The sequence below is a fragment of the Aulonocara sp. 'chitande type north' Nkhata Bay genome, linkage group LG5, assembly GCF_057382095.1.
Source record: "Aulonocara sp. 'chitande type north' Nkhata Bay isolate Kocher_YH1m ecotype deep benthic linkage group LG5, A_spYH_male_GT1.1, whole genome shotgun sequence".
NCBI classification, from domain to species: Eukaryota; Metazoa; Chordata; class Actinopteri; order Cichliformes; family Cichlidae; genus Aulonocara; species Aulonocara sp. 'chitande type north' Nkhata Bay.
This window is the reverse complement of record NC_141348.1, coordinates 20,243,875-20,263,524: the sequence shown is the minus strand read 5'-3', so window position 1 is coordinate 20,263,524 and position 19,650 is coordinate 20,243,875. Positions and strand designations below refer to the sequence as shown.

Sequence of the window (19,650 nt, the reverse complement as noted above, 5' to 3'; positions counted from 1 at the left end):
TATGCACTGGTGTAAATAAATGCAGTTATCTAAATAAAACTAAAGACATGCCATTTCATTGCAATGTTTAGATCCCCTCCATATTTTGGCATGGTCAGTCTTGTTGTGCATAGTTAGGGTTGTTGTATTTTCTGGTCAGGTATGGCAGATGGTCAGTTTCTTAACTTAACTAAACGGTGTAGGCAGATGGTGCAGAAAAGGAAGTGAAATAATGAAAACTAAACATCACTCACAAGTCAAAGCGAAGGTTCTGCTTCTCCTCAAAAAAGTAGTCCAAGATGTACTTTCTAACAAAGTCGGGGTTTAGAGTGTTGTCTATCACCTCTGTTCTGCCAAACTGTAGGAGGAGAAAGACAGATGGAGGTCAGCAGAAGAGAATGATGAAAGAACAAGCAAGACATTGAAACACAGTTTTAAAAACAAATACAGTTAGTGTGTACTTGCTCTTTTCATCTCTTTCCTGGGCTTATTACATAAGTGTATGCACACAGTCACAGAGGCCTGATTAATGGAGGTGCTTTCACATGGTTCTGCTGTGCAAATGAAATCAAGGGTGGGTTTCCCGGATGCTTGATCTTCACCCCTCTCCTGTATTAATTACAGCAGGTTAGCGCATACATCAACCTCGCGGAAGGAAAAGGAAAATGTAAGACGCCCTGTGTGGACAGGGAAAAGTTATGGGTAGACTTGGAGGGGAAAAGGGGAAAGGGATAAAAAACTGCTGGAGGGAAGGAAATGGGGACACTGTTTGAGTCAGAGCTTTGGATTGAAAACAGTCAGAAGGGTAAAAATGAGAAAAGAGTGAGGAGAGGTGAGGAGGAGGAAAGCAGTCATTAGGGCTTCCTACATTTTCTCACTCCTAAATTACAAATGCAGGGAAATATGCCAGAGAACAATTGACAAAGGCCCAGAAACTCCAAGTATATGCACAATCACTGGCCACTGTATTAGGTACACTTTACAAGTAATGGTTTGGACCCACTATAGCAGTCAGAACGGTCTTAATGCTTCACTTCAGCAAAGTGCTGGAAACATTCCCCACATATTTTGGTCCATATTAACATGATAGCATCACACAGTTGCTGCAGATTTGTCAGCTGCACATCCCTGATGTGAATCTCTCATTCCACCACACCCCAAAGGTGCTCTGCTGAACTGAGATCTGGTGAATGTGAGTACAGTGAAGTCATTGGCATGTTCAAGAAACCAGTTTAAGATGATTTGAGTTATTCTGATGGAAGCAGCCACTGGACGATGGACAGACTGTAGTCATAAAGGGATGGATGTGCCATTAAATGGTGCCTTATTTGGTACTAATGGGTCCAAAGTGAACCAGGAAAATATCCCCTACACCATTACACCAGCAGCAGCCTGAACTGTTGAAGCAAGGGAGGATGGATCCATGCTTTGAAGTTGTTTATACCAAATTCTAACCCCAGTCTTATATTGCCCCATTTAGGTAGCCTCAGTATGCTGTTCTGTCCTGTGTAACAGACATGGCACCAACCACGGTCTTCTGCTGCTGTACCCCATCTGTTTAAAGGTTCGACGTGTTGTGCATTCAAAGACATTCTCCTGGTTGTGGTTATTTTAGTTGCGACTGCCTTCCTGTTTGGCCATTCTCCCCTGACCACTGAGATCAACACTGGATATTCACCCCGAGGACAGCCTCTCACTGGATATTTAAAAATCTTTTTGGTCACCATTCTCTGTAAACCCTACAAATGGCCATGCGGGAAAAACCCAGTAGATCAACAGTTTGATAAATACTCAAATCAGCCCACCTGACACCAACAAACATGCCACATTCAAAGTTACTTCAGTCACATTTCTTCTCAGTTCTGATGCTCAAGTTGAACCTCGGAAAATCATCCTGTCTATATCTACATGCCTAAATGCATGGAGTTGCTCCCATGTGATTGCCTGATTAAAGAGTGTGCGTCAGTTAAAACCTCCACAGATTTATATTTAATAAAATAAAAATAAATAGTGAAGCCTTAAAGCACACATTGCCTCATTCGTGACTTTATACTAAGTCTGAGCCCTCTGGTGTTTGAACAAACATAAAAACAGTGGAGTCAGATGAGAGCAGTTAACACAAGAATGAAATTACCTCAAAATGGATTCAAGAAAACACACACACTGGAGATTGCACCACATTTCCTGTGTATACTGAGTCTACTCTGTACTGTACATGGCTGCATGTTTTTGATGTCACATTTAATGGTTTCCTGCCAGCACAGCTATAAACTGTTTGCGGTTTGAACATCTCAGCTTAGTCATAGTTATTTGCTGGTAATATCACCAGAACTTCACAAGATAAATCACATCTTACTTCTACATTTCTAAATTTGAGCCATGTGAGCATGCTCTGGGCCTGTAGGGGACAGCTGCTCTTGTTATAGCTCAGAAAAAGACGTTATTGCTACATCTATTAAAGCCACACCTCCTGTGATAGGTTTAATATTCATTTCATCCTTATATCACAACAAGGAACAGCATTAATTGATTTGTAATGAGCGGCATTAATCATATTTTTTCTTAATTGATTTCCTTAATCAAATCCATCTTCATTCCTTCATGCCTAATATTACAATGATGCACAGATGTCAGAGGCAAGAATTCTTTCTTTTGTTAGAAAGATGAAAATTCAACCTGTGCTCAATAATGCAATAATGACATCGGGTCAGATGCGAATCGTATATAGACAAACTGTTTCCACAGACTACAACAGGTCTGCCTGTGAAATAGACACCATGAGGCAGAGGGCAAACGTGCTGTGTTGGTGTCATCAGCATCATAGCAGTCGAGAGGTGTTTGACCTTTAATGTGTAGGTAATGTTATGAAAACCAAACCGTGAAATTTAAGTGAAGAGAAGAATGTGTGGTTCCAGACATGGTTCAAAAACTTCTTTCCATCTAGAGTTTGTATAACACCACACTGGCCTTCTAATGCTGATTTTTTTGCATTAGTTGAAAATGTCAGTAAAGCGTTACCAAGTGCATCAAAATGTGACAAGGAGCAAGCGTCAGTATGTGATGAGTTCAGAATAAGAATATGTTGTAATATGTGCAAACTGTAGTATTTTTAGTGCAATAATGTTTATTTGTATGGGAATAAGCATGCAACTTCAACGAGTTCCACACAACATTCATAGCTTAAAGCAAATCTGCAACGGCCTTTTCAGAGTCACTCTTGTTTTCCACAGTCTCATAACTCACCAGCAAGTCTGTCGAGCTCTTCATAGAGGTAAACAGAACCTGTTTGCAAAGATTAATCTTCCCATAACATGGAATGCAGCTTTTGTGAGCGAGTGTGAGTAAACGATGACTTTGCACCAATAGAAAACTTCACTCTTCTGTGATATTGCACCACTGTCGAATCCCTCTTTCTAAAAATAGGAGGGCAGGACTACTGATATTGAATCTGTGTTCTGCCCTGAGTTTTTTTCCGAAGCACCCGGAGCTGTTGATGAGGTTGTGAGCACATGTTAGTAAAGAGGCGGGAGATTGCAAAAATGAGCACCATACGTGATTTCCCAGCTGAGTGGAAGAGACAATACCGTGCTGCAGAGTTCATTAGATACTGCTGGGCTGCTGGAGCTGGCTAATGAGAATCTGGCAGGAAGTCCCTGACCGGCACCCTCGACATTTACACACATAGACGCAAGGCAGCTGGCACGCATATACTTATGGCATCTGAACTCTTCGGTCCGCTGATGTAGAGACCGATAGTGTCTCGTGTTGAAAATGTGACCATGTCCCTAAGTCTCATTGCAAGTGATCATGGTGTTAAATTAAGAAATGGGCAAAGGAGAACAGTAATAAAACATGTATAATCCATTATTATCTTTTTGGCTTTTCTATCCCAAATATGGCTAAGAGTTAATTATGCTGACCATCATACTTTGCATAAACAACCTTTTTTTTCTTTTAACACACACAAATTGTCAGTGCAGATTTTTGCCATCTGAATGTGCTGTAGTTCTTTTTCTGTTCTTTGTGGCTCAGCAGACAGCAACACAGAGCTCATATAATGAGCATGTTGGAGTCAGTAGTGTGAATTAGTGTGAGATAGCTTTCTGTCTGTTTTGGCCTTCAGTGAAAAGCATTGGGGTGAGTTTAAAAAAGAAATCCCCAAGACAAAGAAAAGACACAGAAACACGAAGAATACTGAGCAGCTCCCCAGGACTGATAGAGAGTTTAGGGAGGAAGAGTAAAACAAGCAGCTGAAAACCATTTCTTCCACAATAAGTGCTGCATGGCTTCATGGGAAAACAACTCCCAAGGTTTGTTAGAGCTTCGAGCCACAGCTGTGATTGTGCGAAGTCTGGGTATATGTGTGCACATCAAACAAATTCTAAAACTCATGCACGCAGAAACAGGCATGTGCACCAACACACAAACGCACACTCATTCACATAGCAGGTAGTAGCAGATAATGTCAGACGGTGGGAAAAAATAATAGAAATCATCAACCGTGTCAATCTCCATTAGCTGTTCTCTGACTGGCTCACAGCATACAGTAATCACTCGGCAACTTTGCACCTCCATTGCTATGTTTTACTTGTTTATATATCCAACAGTCCTTCATTGTATGTATGTACTACATATAAGGTGCAACCATTCAGTTCAGCGACTCCACCTGTGAAAATAGATAAAAAATACAATTTAAATTTGGTCTATTTTCCCCTCATGTTTTCTCCCTTGCAGTGCAGCTCTCTGAGCAACGTTTGGTCCACAGGAAAATCAGAATGAGCCTTTCAGGGAGAGATCTGAAAGCAGTAAGTGGGCCAAAAGTAAACAAGGAGACAACCTGGAAGGGGAACTCCACCAGATTTAAGTAGGTTTTTTGTTTAGTTTTTTTTTTTATTGGAGAGAGTTTCTTATCGTTAGGACTACGCCTTATATTCATCTAATGAACCTAAAAATAAGTTGATGTAATTAAGTGTTAACATTACAGGCAGCCGGATCAGGTCAGGGACGAGACCCTGCCCCAAGTGGAGGAGTTTAAGTATCTTGGGGTCTTGTTCACGAGTGATGGCAGAAGGGAGCGGGAGATCGACAGACGGATTGGTGCAGCGGCTGCAGTGATGCGGATGTTGTACCGGTCTGTTGTGGTGAAGAGAGTAGAGCCGGTGCTCCTCCACATCAAAAGGAGCCAGCTGAGGTGGTTCGGGCATCTGACAAGGATGTCCCCTGGACGCCTCCTAGGCGAGGTTTCCCGGGCATGTCCCACCGGGAGGAGGCCCCGGGGCAGACCCAAGACACGCTGGAGAGATTATATCTCTCGGCTGGCCTGGGAACGTCTTGGTGTTCCCCTGGATAAGCTGGAGGAGGTGGCTGGGGAGAGGGAGGTCTGGGCTTCTCTGCTTGGGCTGCTGCCCCTGCGACCCCGGATAAGCGGAAGAAAATGGATGGATGGTTGGATTACATTTAATAGGTCTTGTCTTGTGTTATATTGTAAGGAGAAGCAAATGGTTCACAAATATCCTTAATGTGACTGTGTTTGTATGGACATACTGTGGAAACTCAGTGAAGCTAGAGCTGAGACTTTTTGCAGCTGTGATTTTCTGGTATACGGTCTAATTACCCGAGGTACACTTACACAACGATTCCAGGAAGAAGTGTATTTCTAAGAGTGCTCTCAATTTGGGCTGTATTAGTCAGTAATACCTCAAATTGTTCGACAGTATGTTTGTGCCTGGTAAACATCTCCTATGACCTTTTCAGACTTGGTTTTGGATACTAGAGTCCATATTCAGGTTTATTTTCTCCATTGTTTTGGATGGGGAGTCATTATTGAAGGTCACTTAGTTGTTTTTAAAACAATAACCACTGGAGCAATAAAAAGCACTGAATCATCTTGAGCATAAAATCAACCTAAAAGTATCCTACAACTAAATCCGGAGCACTTTAATGTACTGTAGAGGATAATGAGTGCACAACGAAGAGAATCAAGTCTACACATAACTTATCTATGCACTAGTCTGTTGTATAAAGTGATGTGCATACTCTTCATCAAGAATGACCTGTATTAGCATGGCAGGCATAATGCAGTGTGCACCAAATACCGGAGGAGATGGAAATAATCGTCAAACGTGGCCCCACCGGTGTGCTAGAGGGCCCTGTCAGAAAGCATTATTTAGCAGTCCCTGGTGAGTCACCTGTTTTAGCTTTGCTTGTTCAATCGGAGGCGCTCAGTGTCGCTCACACAGCATCACCTGGAGCCGCTCCAACACATACAACTGGACAATATGACTGTGGATGCGATGGTTCATGTCCGCAAGGAGAGGGCTGATTTAAATGTTTCCTGGTGAACAGCAGAAGATGGAGTGCAATCTGAAGTGAAAATAAACTGAAGTGAAATGCTCATTATATTAATTACATTTTGTGTATTTGATTGGATTAGAAGGCATTCAAACTGAAAAAACAAAGAAGTGGATGGCAAAGGGACCTTTACTGCGCATATGCAAATGCATATGCGCTTAGGATTTACACATATGCATACACATTTTCACACCCAAAGAGCAGGGCTGTCAGCAATAATTCAGCTACCTTTGAATTAATCCCACACAGCCATCTGTTGGGAGTGAGTAAACATAAGAGCAGCAGATGAGTGTATAAATAAAACAGCCATATACCATATAAATAAACAAATTACATTAAATTATCATGTATTGAAAATATCTGTGCCCATTTGGACAATGAGCAGTGTTTGATGAGGAATCAATCAAACTGTGCACGTCCAGCCTTGGAGGGGATGCAAGTGAAATCACGGCTGTGGCACTGGGAACATAGCTGTAAATTAATATCATGCTATACTCATCACGTTACAGTTCCATTTTTAATGACTTTCTTTTTTCATTGCTGTCTTGGTTGATAGTTTTTAATATTTTTGTTGCCTGTTTGTATTACAGAACATTAAAATCGACTATCTAGTGCAGGAGTGGGCAATTCCAGGCCTCAAGGGCCGGTGTCCTGCAGGTTTTAGATCTCACCTTGGGTCAACACACCTGAATCACATGATTAGTTCGTTACCAGGCCTCTGGAGAACTGCAGGAGCTAATTTAGCCATTTAGATCAGCTGTGTTGGTTCTAGGACACATCTAAAACCTGCAGGACGCCCTCGAGGCCTGGAGTTGCCCACCCCTGATCTAGTGTCAAACTCTATTTATCTTCGCAAGGTTTGGACCAGACGTTCTCTAACGGGAATAGTTTTTAAAGCAAAACTCACTTTTGATTTATGATTTTTTGATTTAATGACTTTAATTTATTGTAAGCCAAACATGTATTCTCACTTACAGCATATTTGCTGTGTTTTTACACTAAAGCATTGCGCTAGCAATACTCTATAATTTTCAGATATGTGCATACACAGTACAGTGTATTGCATTACGAATTTATTAGACCAGCATCCGATGTAAGGTTTATGGCACAGCTGCTCCAAATTAAAACTTTTTTATGTTTCTGCAATGGTTTATCCACCAGCATGCACGAGCTCTTTAATCAAAATGTATTTTTTCTTATGCTAAATTACAATTACTGTTGTTATCTATAAATGTACATCACAAAAAATAAGAATTGGGGGGGGGGCTCTCGTTTTCTTGAATAATCTATAAGAGAATCTGAAATTGTTATTGCAGTTGTTACCTGGTTATGAAGGGTGAGTGTAGGTCTGATTTAAAGGATTGAGGAGAGATTCTCTTGTTCAGTGTGACTGCTTCTGAAGTTCATGTCCAGTGTCACCTGTATTTATTTCTTTACTTGTGCTTATAGTTGTTGCAATTTCTGCTGCCCCTTCAGCCAGATATCTCTTGGAAAAATAGAGTTTCAATCACAATGACACTCTTTAACTTGACAAATAAAAGATATTTATATACAAAAATATTTACCATGCCCGTGACAAATTTATTACAGGCTTAGTTCATAAACAGTATACTGTATATATTTTAATTTGGTCTTGCAGTCAGCATTTATTGCAATAGGACAAAAATTCTATTAAAATAAACTACAATGGCCACGTTCGATTTAATCGAAAGCAGCAGCTTGGCCCATTTCTGTTAATAGTTTTTGGATACAAATGGAGGTCTGTGAAACATCAACGGGCCACATACACATGCACTTGTATCTACTTAAAACTGTTCATCTTAACAACAGGAAAGATGCTGAATATTGTCAACTACATCCTTTTGAGTTAAATTGCTATTATTATTATTATTATTATTATTATCATTATTACCTTCATTATGTGCCACATTTGGGAATTTCTTCCATAATAAACATTCTGATGTCAGCTGCTTATCAGTATTTGCAAAGACATAAAGGTAAAGAGTTTGGCTTCAATACTTTATTTAACACTTTACTTCACATATTTATTTTGTATCATTATGTGTTTTGCTAATTCCACCTGCAATCCAAATAATTAGGTTTCATTAACTGGACAAACAGACAGAAGGGTGAGATGACAAGTAGAGAGCTGATGGTAATGCCGCATAAACCAAACAAGCCTCACTAAGATGTGGATTAACGAATCTGCAGCGTGCTGTTTAGTCCCCAAAATGTCAGCATATTGATCATTATGGTGTGAGGGTTTTTGTTGTTGGTTGAAGTCTCCAATTAGGGAATATTTCCTTGGCATTTTAAGACGACTGATGCTTGAACAAGTTTAATGAATTGTCAAAAAACACTCACAGAGAAAAAGGGGGAAAGAAAACCATGAGCTGAATGTCTTAACTGGAGTGCCACCACTCCACCCCTGTGCACACAGAGAGCAAGGCCAGAACTTAATTGGACACGCTGTAAGTTCTTTCTTTTTTGATTTGTGTGTGCATGTTCGTGTGTACACTCACCTCTCTCCACTGTTTGGTTTCAACACCTTGTGTATAGAGCACGCACACTGTGAAAAAGTGCCAGGGAGGGACATAAAAAGAGGAAATTTGGTGAAAGAAAGAGAAAACAAGAACCAGGGGGGGAGAGAGAGGAAGAAAAGAGAGTGAGAATTAGAAAAATGGAGGCAAATTCCAAATGGGAAATCAATGTGAGGGTTTTAGCTCCAGTGCAGTGAACAAACAGCCACAGCACACTGAGGGGGGGAAAAAAAGATTTCCCAAACTACAAGGCAACATATCGATAAAAAACACACAGAGGAGAAGTAGAGAACGACCACAACCAGAAGCAGGCGTAGAAAAATAATAAAGTACCATAAATAGGAGAAGTCTTTACAAAATACTCACTTGGATCTGACTTTGAGAATGTGTCTTTATCCAGCAGATTTCTGGAAAAGGAAGAGAAGAAAAAAGCAACAACTGTTACTCATGCTGACAGCTTGACATGAGTCACTTATACTCAGCTATGTTCTAATATTTATGTGCACATACGGTATATTCTTGTCATGTTTAAGATGATACAATTTTTTTAACCAGAAGCCCACTTGAGAAGTGCAGAGCCTTATCTGACAATTTTACAGAAAGTGATCTGATCTGCTGATTCAGATCACTGTGAGTTTTGTGCGCTCTTCATTTTGTGCCTTGGTTTTCTGGTTTTCCCTTTTTTCCTTTCTTCGGGTATCTAGTTTGAGCTTTTGTCACATTGTAGTCTCTGGGGACTTTTTTTGTTGCATCACATTTCATCTGTCTCTCTCAGCCTCCACTCGTCCCCCTCTCACTGCAGATTCACATCAAACATGCAAAACTCCTCTCTGATGAGAGACTATCAAGAATTTCCTCTCATCGTCACGGCGATTTTTCACCACCACTCCCGGCATCAAAGCCATGATACCTTGCAAATAATTAGATATCAAATTAGATGCAAGCCAGCATTAACACAAGAAGGAAAACAATAAGCCACCCCACATTTAACATCAATGTTTCATAGTGGCGTCTGTTCTCATGTCAGCTATGTTCATTCATTCAAGTCAAAACGTTGGATTCTTTAAGGGGATAAACCCCAGGTCCTAGTAATGTAGATTTTTAGCATGTTTTGAGATCAGATTTAGGGTAAATGGCATTAACATTGTCACTGTTATAGGGCAGTCAAAGTGGTAGAAAACACTGAAAGATGGGTGTTGTGAGGTACATTCATATTAGAGCAGGAGCAAAAGCACTGCCCATATCAGGGATCAGGATAAAGGGTCCAAAGCAGGATAGCGACGCAGAGATTGGGAACACAAAACAGAAAAAAAAAACACCAAGTATGATGAGCAGGAGCACAACAGAAAAACAGGAGACAAAGGTGGGAACAGGACAGAAAACAAACACAAACTTAACTAATGAGGGTGAGTCACCGAAAACAGCAGAAGGTAAAACAAGAACAAGGCTTTAAATGTAAAACAGAAAGTAAAAAAAGGCAAATAACTAACACTGAGACACGAGGACTAATATAAACATGGTGATAGAGACAAGAAACAGGCGAACTAGAAGCACAAAGAAACAGCACACTAACAAAGGTAACAGGGAGCGAAAGAACACAAATACTCAAAAGTCTATTACAGTGAGGGAGCCGTGGCAGCGGGGAGGGAGCACAAAAGGTATGCGACCCTAGCTTACTTCATAGTGACTGATAAGACCCACTCATGAAGCAAACATGGGCGCCTGCAGCACTGCAGAACATTTGTGTCCCCCATCAGCCAATGAGAATAACTACACAATCTCTGTTAAGTTATTGTTTATGCCTTTCACAAAGAAATCCAACCATGTTTAATAATTTTTTGGCTTCACCATCTACCACTTTTCGTTTTTACCTGAAGCACCATGTGTAGTGTATGCTGGTTTTTTATTATTATCCCCTATGAGGAATACAATGTAGAACCATTGGTCACTAATCAACAATTCTACTACTTGTATTATTTATTTGGGATAACGCAGTCAGTAATTGTGGGGTCACCTCATTATATAGTGTCGTTACACGATGCTCACTAAAAAATCTAATAGGAAGCAGTGGATGATTCCTAACAAACCCTCGTTGCTGTAGCCTACGCTCTGTCTGTTGCTACCGTCTTCTGCTCTTCGGCTCTGGCAAACCATTTATTGTCAGTTAACATAAAACACAGGGGAACAGATTAAAAACTTCTGGCGTTTTGTGAACTTCAGAGAGATCTACCTGATGGCCTTAATCAGCACTGAGTGAGCTTGTTTGTCAAACCCTCTAATAGACATTCATTTGTATGTAAAAGACTCTTACTCTAGCTTTAGAAATGAAAAGTTCACTAAGAGTGCAAGGTTATTTTCACATTTACAATCCCTACGTTTGCAAATGTGATTGCATGTGAAGCCTTTGACATGCACAAACAAACATGCTCTTTCATTCATTCCCAGGCAATGAAATCAACTGGCTAGCGGGGATATCAAAACTGAAAATTGTTGGGTTGGATTTTGCACAATGGCAGCCTGATTGCTAACAAGTGTCCGTGTTTACTCATCTCATTTGCTCATCCCTATCTCTGCCCTCCCACCTTACCTCTTACTTTGTAATGGCACGTAGCGTTCAACCTCACACGTTTATATCTGTCATATTAAAGAACAAAGACTTGATGAATCGTGGATTTTGATTGGTAATAGAACTTGACCACAGTTTGGGGCTTTAAAATATGACAGATTTTTTTTAACCGTGCATTGTGCAGTGTATTTCATTTCAAGACTAATGTATTTATTAACAACTGCCACCTCTGGCACCTCGTCCCAGCAGATGTAATTACAGACGTTTTCCTATTATAGATCACAATGTAAGAATCCCCTTAAACTCAAGTCTGATGAGGGCCTGCCACACTGATTTACAGCAAAGGTTGCAGACACAAAATTACAGGCTTGTATTTGACTGGAAAGAGCGCATAAAGGTAATTGTCAAGGATCTTGTTCATTCCTTGTTTCTCCACCTACTGTACAGGTCCCACTACATCTTCCAGCGTCCTTCACGTAACATCTGTAAAGTATTGTTTTTAAAGCTTTTTACTTTTTCTACTTTCCCTACACCCTCACATGAAACAGGAATTAATGTCTCAGTCAAGGCTTAACCATACTACACATGTACAACACACTAGTACATCAAACGTCCTTTAAGGAATGTCTTCAAATACTATAAAGGTATTTTATGTTGGTTTGTTTGAATACATCTCTGACAGATGAAGTTATGTTTGTAAATGTTTACACACTCAAATCATTCTTTTCCCTCATAAACATGGAACAATAATTCTGAGTAAAACGCAACTGGAAGATAATCAGATCAAAGCTTCATTTATTCAAATAATTTATCACTAAGGAGGACACGTTTGGTGTGAACTGACTGTATAAAAATCAAGTAGCTTCCATGTGACCAGTTTCCATTAAATTTAACCTGTTACATTGTAATTACATGTTACTAAATTGCATGCAACCTTTAAAGGTAATTCATTTCCTTAAAGTCAACATTTTGGCCATTTAGGCATGAATCCATACTACCTGGTTACTTAAAATGGGCTATTTGAAATATCAACACGAGCAACACAAAAAGCAGAAGTTTGACGAGTATAGAAGTAGTGTTAATCACATTTTTCTCTCAGGCCTTCATGTGGTTTCAGATCTTTGATCTTTAATTTAGAAACCATTAGTCTCAAACCATGCGGGGCCTTTCACTGTGCTATCATTTGTGATTTGCTAAAATCACAAACGAAATCACACAACAATAATTCATCCAAACACTAATGGGCTCAGAGATGTACAGGAGTCTTTTATCTGAGATAATAGAGTGGAATTAAACACTATTTGACTCCGGACAGAGAGGTGTTCTCGTCTTTTGAAGTGTGTGCTGCACGAAGGCCAGCGCGTGCTTTTGAGCAAACATCCTTTGGGAACATAAAACTGGAGCTGGCATAAAGTGATTGACAGTGAGCTCGTGCCAGTAAATCTTTATATTAATTATTTGCCTGCTTTTGTGTGTGTGTGCTTTCCTCTTAGCTTTTTCCACCCTGTCTCTCCTGATCTATTCCCGCCTGATTTTAATGCATTTTTTTATGAATTTGACTTTCTCTAACTTAATCTCTCCCCCCGTGTTTCGAGTGTTGTGTCACACCTCCATCAAGTCTGACCTTTTCATAATGTTTGCCAGAGGCTGCTATGTTCCTTGCTCTATTACCCTTCACGTTTCCTCTTGCTCGCTTGGTCACGACAGCGACACGAGAGCCTTCACTCGAGATGACAAAGCCTGTTGTCTCCTCTGATTCTCGCTTCTGTTTCTTTCTCGTTTCATTTTCTTCTGCAATTTCTGCTGCCTTCCACCTGAAGCTGTGCTCTTTCATCCACACTAATCTGTTTTGATTTTTCCTCTGTTCCCGTATTTTCTCTCCCTCCTTTAAGAGCTTTCAAGAGCACACCGATAAGAAAAAGAAACACATAAAGTCCTGAAATGTTTTGTTTTTTATCTTACATTTAGGTTAGAAAGACATTCTGAGCTACAATACTCTGTGTTTGTAAAAATGTCTTTGGGTGAAGTATTGCAGTCTAATGTCCCTGAAATGCCTACATCTCAGTCTAAATAACCAATAAAAACCATATTTGATACCAAAAAAGGCAATATAATTAAATTAGCAATTCACCGTTTAAAAATTCTGCCCTGCTTCAACTCCAGTTGCAGAGAAATGAGGAAATTTGAAAAAAAAAAACACCTAGCTATTTTCAGATAACAATGCTTGTATGCAAAACTGTCCCAGGAATGCATTGTTAATAATAATTGGATGCTTTGTTCAGTTTAATTTATTCAGCCCTTATCCAAATACATATTTAGTTACATCTGGACCCTTTCCATCCACCACCTCACCATAACAACCCTCAATAGTACATTAGCACACAGCAAGCAATCACATTTATTTATGCTTCATTGTCGTTGTTGTTTGAATGGGAGGCCTCTAGCAAATTACTCTGGCAATCTTACACGTAATAAATGTTGTAAACTTCTGAAACTCTGGGACCACTAAAAATATTATCGGTACAGGTGTAAACGTGAGCCGGTACAAACTGATCAGAAGTTGGTTTTACTGACTTTGTAAGCCGGGGAGAGAAGACAAAGGGTTTTGCACACAGTTTGTCACAAGTTTTGATTTTTGTGAAGTGCATCACCAGCACATGTCAAATTACCGAAGCAGTTTAGGCATTGGTGTGTAGTTAAGTCCATGGACTGGGTACTAGCATGTAAATGATACATGAAACTGTGACAGGCATCATGCTATTAGTAGAGATGGCACGATACCACTTTTTTATGTCCAATACCGACATCATAATTTTGGATATCTGCCAATACCGATATAAATCCGATTTAGTGCATTTTAGAATCAGTAAAACTGTTTTTTTTTTTTTTTTATATTTTGCTGCTTTCAGTGTAAAGTAACTCCAGACCACCGACAGGTCTCGCATGCCACAGCCGCTCTATCCATCCCTAGCTATTGCTGATACTAACTAATCAACTGGTGACTTTCATGGAGACTATAAACCGCAACTATGATACCTGTAAAATAAATGTCATGTAAACACAGACTTTCTTTCTCTTCACTGTTTCATTCTAGTTACTGTCTGTGTATCAGCGAGCTTATTATTTTCTCTTTTTGTTCAAGAAAAAAGAGGTGGCAGAGGTCGCCATTGTTCTAACATATTTGATACTTTCAAAACTGAATAAAGATCGGGTTACCTGTTCATTATTTATTCCATTTTTTATTTAGAGCTGTTAATGTGTTACAATGTTTTTAACCTCTGTAGCGTCACATTGTAGGAAAAAACATTGTGTTAAGTGTAAAGGTTGATAAAGGTTGAGCTTTTCTACAGTCTTTGAGAGTCTGATAAAATAAATTAAACAAAGCAGGTCTGTCTGTGTTAAAGAGTATTATTAGCTTTGCCAAGGAGGTTATGCTTTTGGGAGCATTTCTGTGCGTTTCATTCTGTCTGTAGACACTAGCTCAAAAGGTTATTGGTGGATTATGATTAAACTTCGTAGGGTTGTAGCATGGGCTCACGCAAACGATCCAGTAAAATTTGGTTTACATCCAACAAGGTCTTGAAGGTCAACTTAATGATTTACTGATCAAAAATTGATAACTTAGCCTTAGAAACTATGAGAAAGTACTGTATGAAGATTTAAATACCATACAACATTTGACCTCTGACCTCTCTATATCAAGGTCAAAAGATTGATCTGAAGGTCAAAATGATAGTGAAGTTATTCATGTCTAGCTATTTACAAATGAATACCTATTACCCTTTAAGTACTCCTACATAATGTTTATATAATCAAAGTAAACATGATACCCTTATCAGATTTTCTCTGACGTTTAAAGAGAACAAAGAAAAAAATGCATGTACACAAAAATAAATATTATACAATTAAAAGTTAATGATGCCCAGAGATGGAGCCCTGAGTGCTCCTTGTTATTTCCTATTGTTGTCTTGATGCAGGACATTTTGGAATAATGCAAACACTATTCATCAAAGAAACAGCAAAGCAAAAAGTGTTTCACTTTTTTTTAACTGTGGACATCACTCTGTTATAACTTTGTTTGAATCTGGGTTACTCAAAGTTACCAACCAATCATGCAGGAATCTCACCAGGAAATAGTTTTTCCTCCCCTTTAACCTCACATCCCTAATGTAGTTTATGTCATTCCCACTCACTGATCCAAAATGAATCCACTTGTATCATTTCCTACATCCTCCTCTATATCGCTGTCATTTCCACCTCCTGTTTATCTCTCGGTGGTTTATTATCCTTCTAATGGTCTCTCCATTATCTCTTATCGTAAATACAGACCCAAACTGCTTTCATCCCCATGCAACTGCAGTTCTTTCCCCAAGCAGTCAATCAAGGTATATATTTTAGTTGTGACCTGTAGTCAGATTAAATCACTCCATCCAAGTCGGCTATTACAAGCCGGTGGGCACAGGTTCAAATGTGAAAAACTGCAGCTGAGTGCATCACAGGGCAAATGTGAGGAAAACATTTATGGATTAATAGCAAAAAAAAAAAATGTTTACAGTTTTGATGATATAGTTGTGGTGCTGTGATGCGGTAAAACATTTTTTGGCACTGTGTTATCAAAATGCTGCAGTTATGTAGATTCAATCTACATCTGCAATCATTCTGGCTATCCTATAAGGCCAACTGAAGAATCCGTTCAGGTCCTATAAATCAGTGTTTTAATTTTAGCTTTTTATGAGAAGCCATCTTTTACAGTCATAGCATTCAAGGCGTAAAGACTGGTGGTGAATAAAGCACACAATACACACAGGATATCTGTAATCTAACAGACAATGACTGAAACAGCATCTGCCACTCTATAAACTATGTTGCTATGAATATCAATTGATACAATCTGTTCATTTAAACTCAGTACGTCTTCGTTGTGTCTTGAGGGAGTACATCATTTTGCTTCTGCTTGAAGCAGAAAAGTTGCTGTGAATCACATGTAGGGGTCCTCTGGGAGTAGCATTGTCATATTTTCAGATAAATAATTGTTGGAGAAGATAGGATTTTTGCACTTTGGGGTCCACTAAATGTAGAGCATGACAGGCAAGCAATATATGCTACTATGATGAAATGCTTACTGATATACAGGTTTAATCTCTAGGTAGCACATTAGGTATGATGTGGATGTTAATTATCTTTTTCTTAACTGATCCGCATTTCTGCTATCACTGGCACAAGCTACACTCACTGACCACTTTATTGGGTACACCTTTTCAGCTGCTCATTAGTCCAAGTTTCACCCAATCAGATCCAGACAGTCAGTGTATTTAGGCCTCGATATCGAGAAGATCGCTTCAGCTTCAAACCGTGCATCACAATATGGAAGAAAGGTGATGTACTTTGAATGTGGCATTGTTGTTGGTGCTAGATGGGCTGGTCTGAGTATTTCAGAAACTTTTAATATACTGGGATGCAACCATCTTTAGGATTTACAGAAAACGGTCCACAAAACACAAAAATCAAGTGAGCAGCATTTTTCTGGGAGAAGAATGGCTTGTTAATGCCAGAGGTCGGAAAAGAATGGCTAGACTGCCTTAAGCTGAGAGGAAGACAACAGTAACTCAAATAAGCACTTGTTACAACCAAGATATGCAAAAGAGCATCTCTGAATGCAAATGTTAAATCTTGAAGCAGATGGACTATAGCAGCTAAGACCAAATTTAGGTGGTGATCCTGTCAGCTATGAACTGAAAACTGAAGCTGCAATTTGCATGGACAAGTTGGACAATAGAAAACTGGAAAAAATGTCCTGGTCTGATGAGTCTCAACTTCAGCTGCAACATTTGGATTGTAGGGACAGAATCTGGTAAAAACAATATAATGGTATTCAAACTACTGTTTTTGGTGGCATTAGAGTGATATAATAGTTTCTTGGCACACTTTGGGTCCATCATCGCATCACAGACTACCTGAGTATTGATGACCATTTATGTGTGTTTTGATGGCCGCTTCCAGCAGGATAACATACCACATCAGAAAGCTCAGATAATCTTAAACTGGTTTCTTGAACATAACAATGAATTCTTTGTAATCAAACTGGCTTCATAATTGTCACCCTTGTTACTTCCCCCTCCCCGCCTAGACCCCCCAGGGGAACGTAACAAGGGTGACCGGGTCAGAAAAAGGAGTCAAGGAGGCGAAACAGTTAAATAAAACAGTTTTATTGAAGTAATTCAACTAAAAGAGACGGACAAGCCGCTATCACCATAAAAGTAACACAAACAAAACTCAGGCATTGGTCAGTAATGCAAAATGTCAAAAGGAAAATGCAGCTCACTAGCTGACAATCACAAAACACAGCTCACCAGCTGGAAACACCGCAAAAACACTCAGCTCACTAGCTGTACCCACACAAATGGCACTCTGGCCCAGAGCTCACCCTGCTCTGGGCTTAAATACCCTTAATTGCTGATGGGAGTCAGCTGCGCCGGAGGGAAAGGTGGCATCTCAGGTAGGAGGTAGTGGGACACGCCCACACAGGCACCCTCAGGAGAGAGAGAGAGGCCCTGCTAGGGCCGTAACAATAATCACCAGCTCTCAAACCAATAAGCACCTCTGGGATGTGGTAGTACAAGAGATTCACATGATGGATCTGCAGTAACTGTGATCCTATCATTTTAACACAGACTAAAATCTCAGAGGAACGTTTCCAGTACCTTGTTACTATCAAGGTGTGCCTAATAAAGTGGCCAGTTTGGTAAAATATTTAAAATTGCATCTTTAACAAGACACAGAACATGTAAGAATTGATATAATAAATGATTTGATAAATTCCATTGCAGATCACCAGCTACTGTAGATGTATGACGGTACAAAGATGAAACAAATAAACTGTCATTGTGGTGCTTGTGAAGAAAAGCTTGTTTGAAAAGCTCACAGAGAGATGAAAAGAAAAGATGAAAAAAACACTCCATAGTTACAGCTTAATTAAACACTAATATAAAAAGAGACAAGTTCAGCATAGTGAAGTTTCCCAATTATAGTGTAACTACATAAATCCTGTGACATAGACCTTAGACTAAGCAAATATCATGTCAGCGTACATAATAATAACACTTCATCATACCACAAGCTCACATTAACAATAATTGTTTTAATTGTTTTAGTTCAGGCTCCATCCAAATGGAGAACTGATTGGTTGTTTATAGGTGATGGATTAAGCTGATTACATATAGCAACTATTATCTTGTTGCTATATTTACAAAGGCATAAAGAAACTATGAAGCTATTTTATATATTTAACGATGCATTCTTTAAACACCTATGTAGCGTACAGCATTATTTCTTTTATTCAAATCACATTTCATTAGGGATACACTCTCATTCACACATTAATATAAAGTAGATCAGTAGTTTCACACACAGAGAAATGCATAAACTGTGAAGGCACTCAGCCACTGAGACAAAAGCAGGACAAAAGGCAGTATTACCTGAACCTTCAAACAGAACTTCCAGCCAGGAGGAGAGCAGCCTGGGTCTATTCAAAATTAGGTCTGCTGTAACAAAACCTCATCAGAGCAATTCTTTCTAACCATGTCAGCTGCAGAACCCACAGCAGATACCTTCCTGCACACCAGCCCCAAGTCAACAATGGTCCTTAAATCTGAAACCCAAAAATTCCTTCAGATGAGGAGCTCCTCTAAAACAATGTAGAAATGTCAGTGCTCCCACAGATTTATTGCAAGGGTGGATCGGCTTCACACGAGCCCAGTAAAGTTAAACTGATGTAAACGGTCTTAAGAAAGCAGAGTTTTCAAAGTCTTATTCTTAAGGAGAATATGTCAGCAGGATTTCACACTGTGGTAATTACTGCTCTCATAGTAACAGAAAAATTTCCTGATCCTTTCCCACAAGCACGAAATTTCAGCTATTTGAGGTCACTGCATTTTGCAAGGCAAAGCAAGAAAATAAAGTTAAAAGTTTTTTATTAAAATGCTACATTTTTTCATAATGACGACAAAAGGTTGGTTTTTCAATTAGATGCACAGCCTGTGCTACTCTAGTCTTAAATACGCCTTTTAAGGCAGGAATAAACTTTTCTCCAGGGCATCAGCAACGACTGCTATGGCATAAAATATTTACAGTGTGTCACCAGATTTGCATTAGGTGTTACATAATACATTTCAATGGGATTCGCAGTACTGAAGGGGTTTCAAACTAACTTCCTGA

At 39.4% G+C, this 19,650-nt stretch overlaps 1 protein-coding gene across 3 annotated transcripts in view; it reads right to left on the bottom strand.

Moving 5' to 3' along the window:
* The window catches only part of cpne5b (copine Vb), a 138,381-nt gene that overhangs the window by 101,089 nt on the left and 17,642 nt on the right, over positions 1-19,650 (bottom strand). For all 3 annotated transcript variants that reach the window (XM_086291939.1, XM_086291940.1, XM_086291941.1), the window contains 3 exons: positions 9,237-9,277; positions 8,853-8,899; positions 234-337 (listed from right to left, as the gene is read on the bottom strand). In XM_086291939.1, the coding sequence (XP_086148065.1) occupies positions 234-337; positions 8,853-8,899; positions 9,237-9,277 (192 nt within the window). The remainder of the gene's footprint in view (positions 1-233; positions 338-8,852; positions 8,900-9,236; positions 9,278-19,650) is intronic.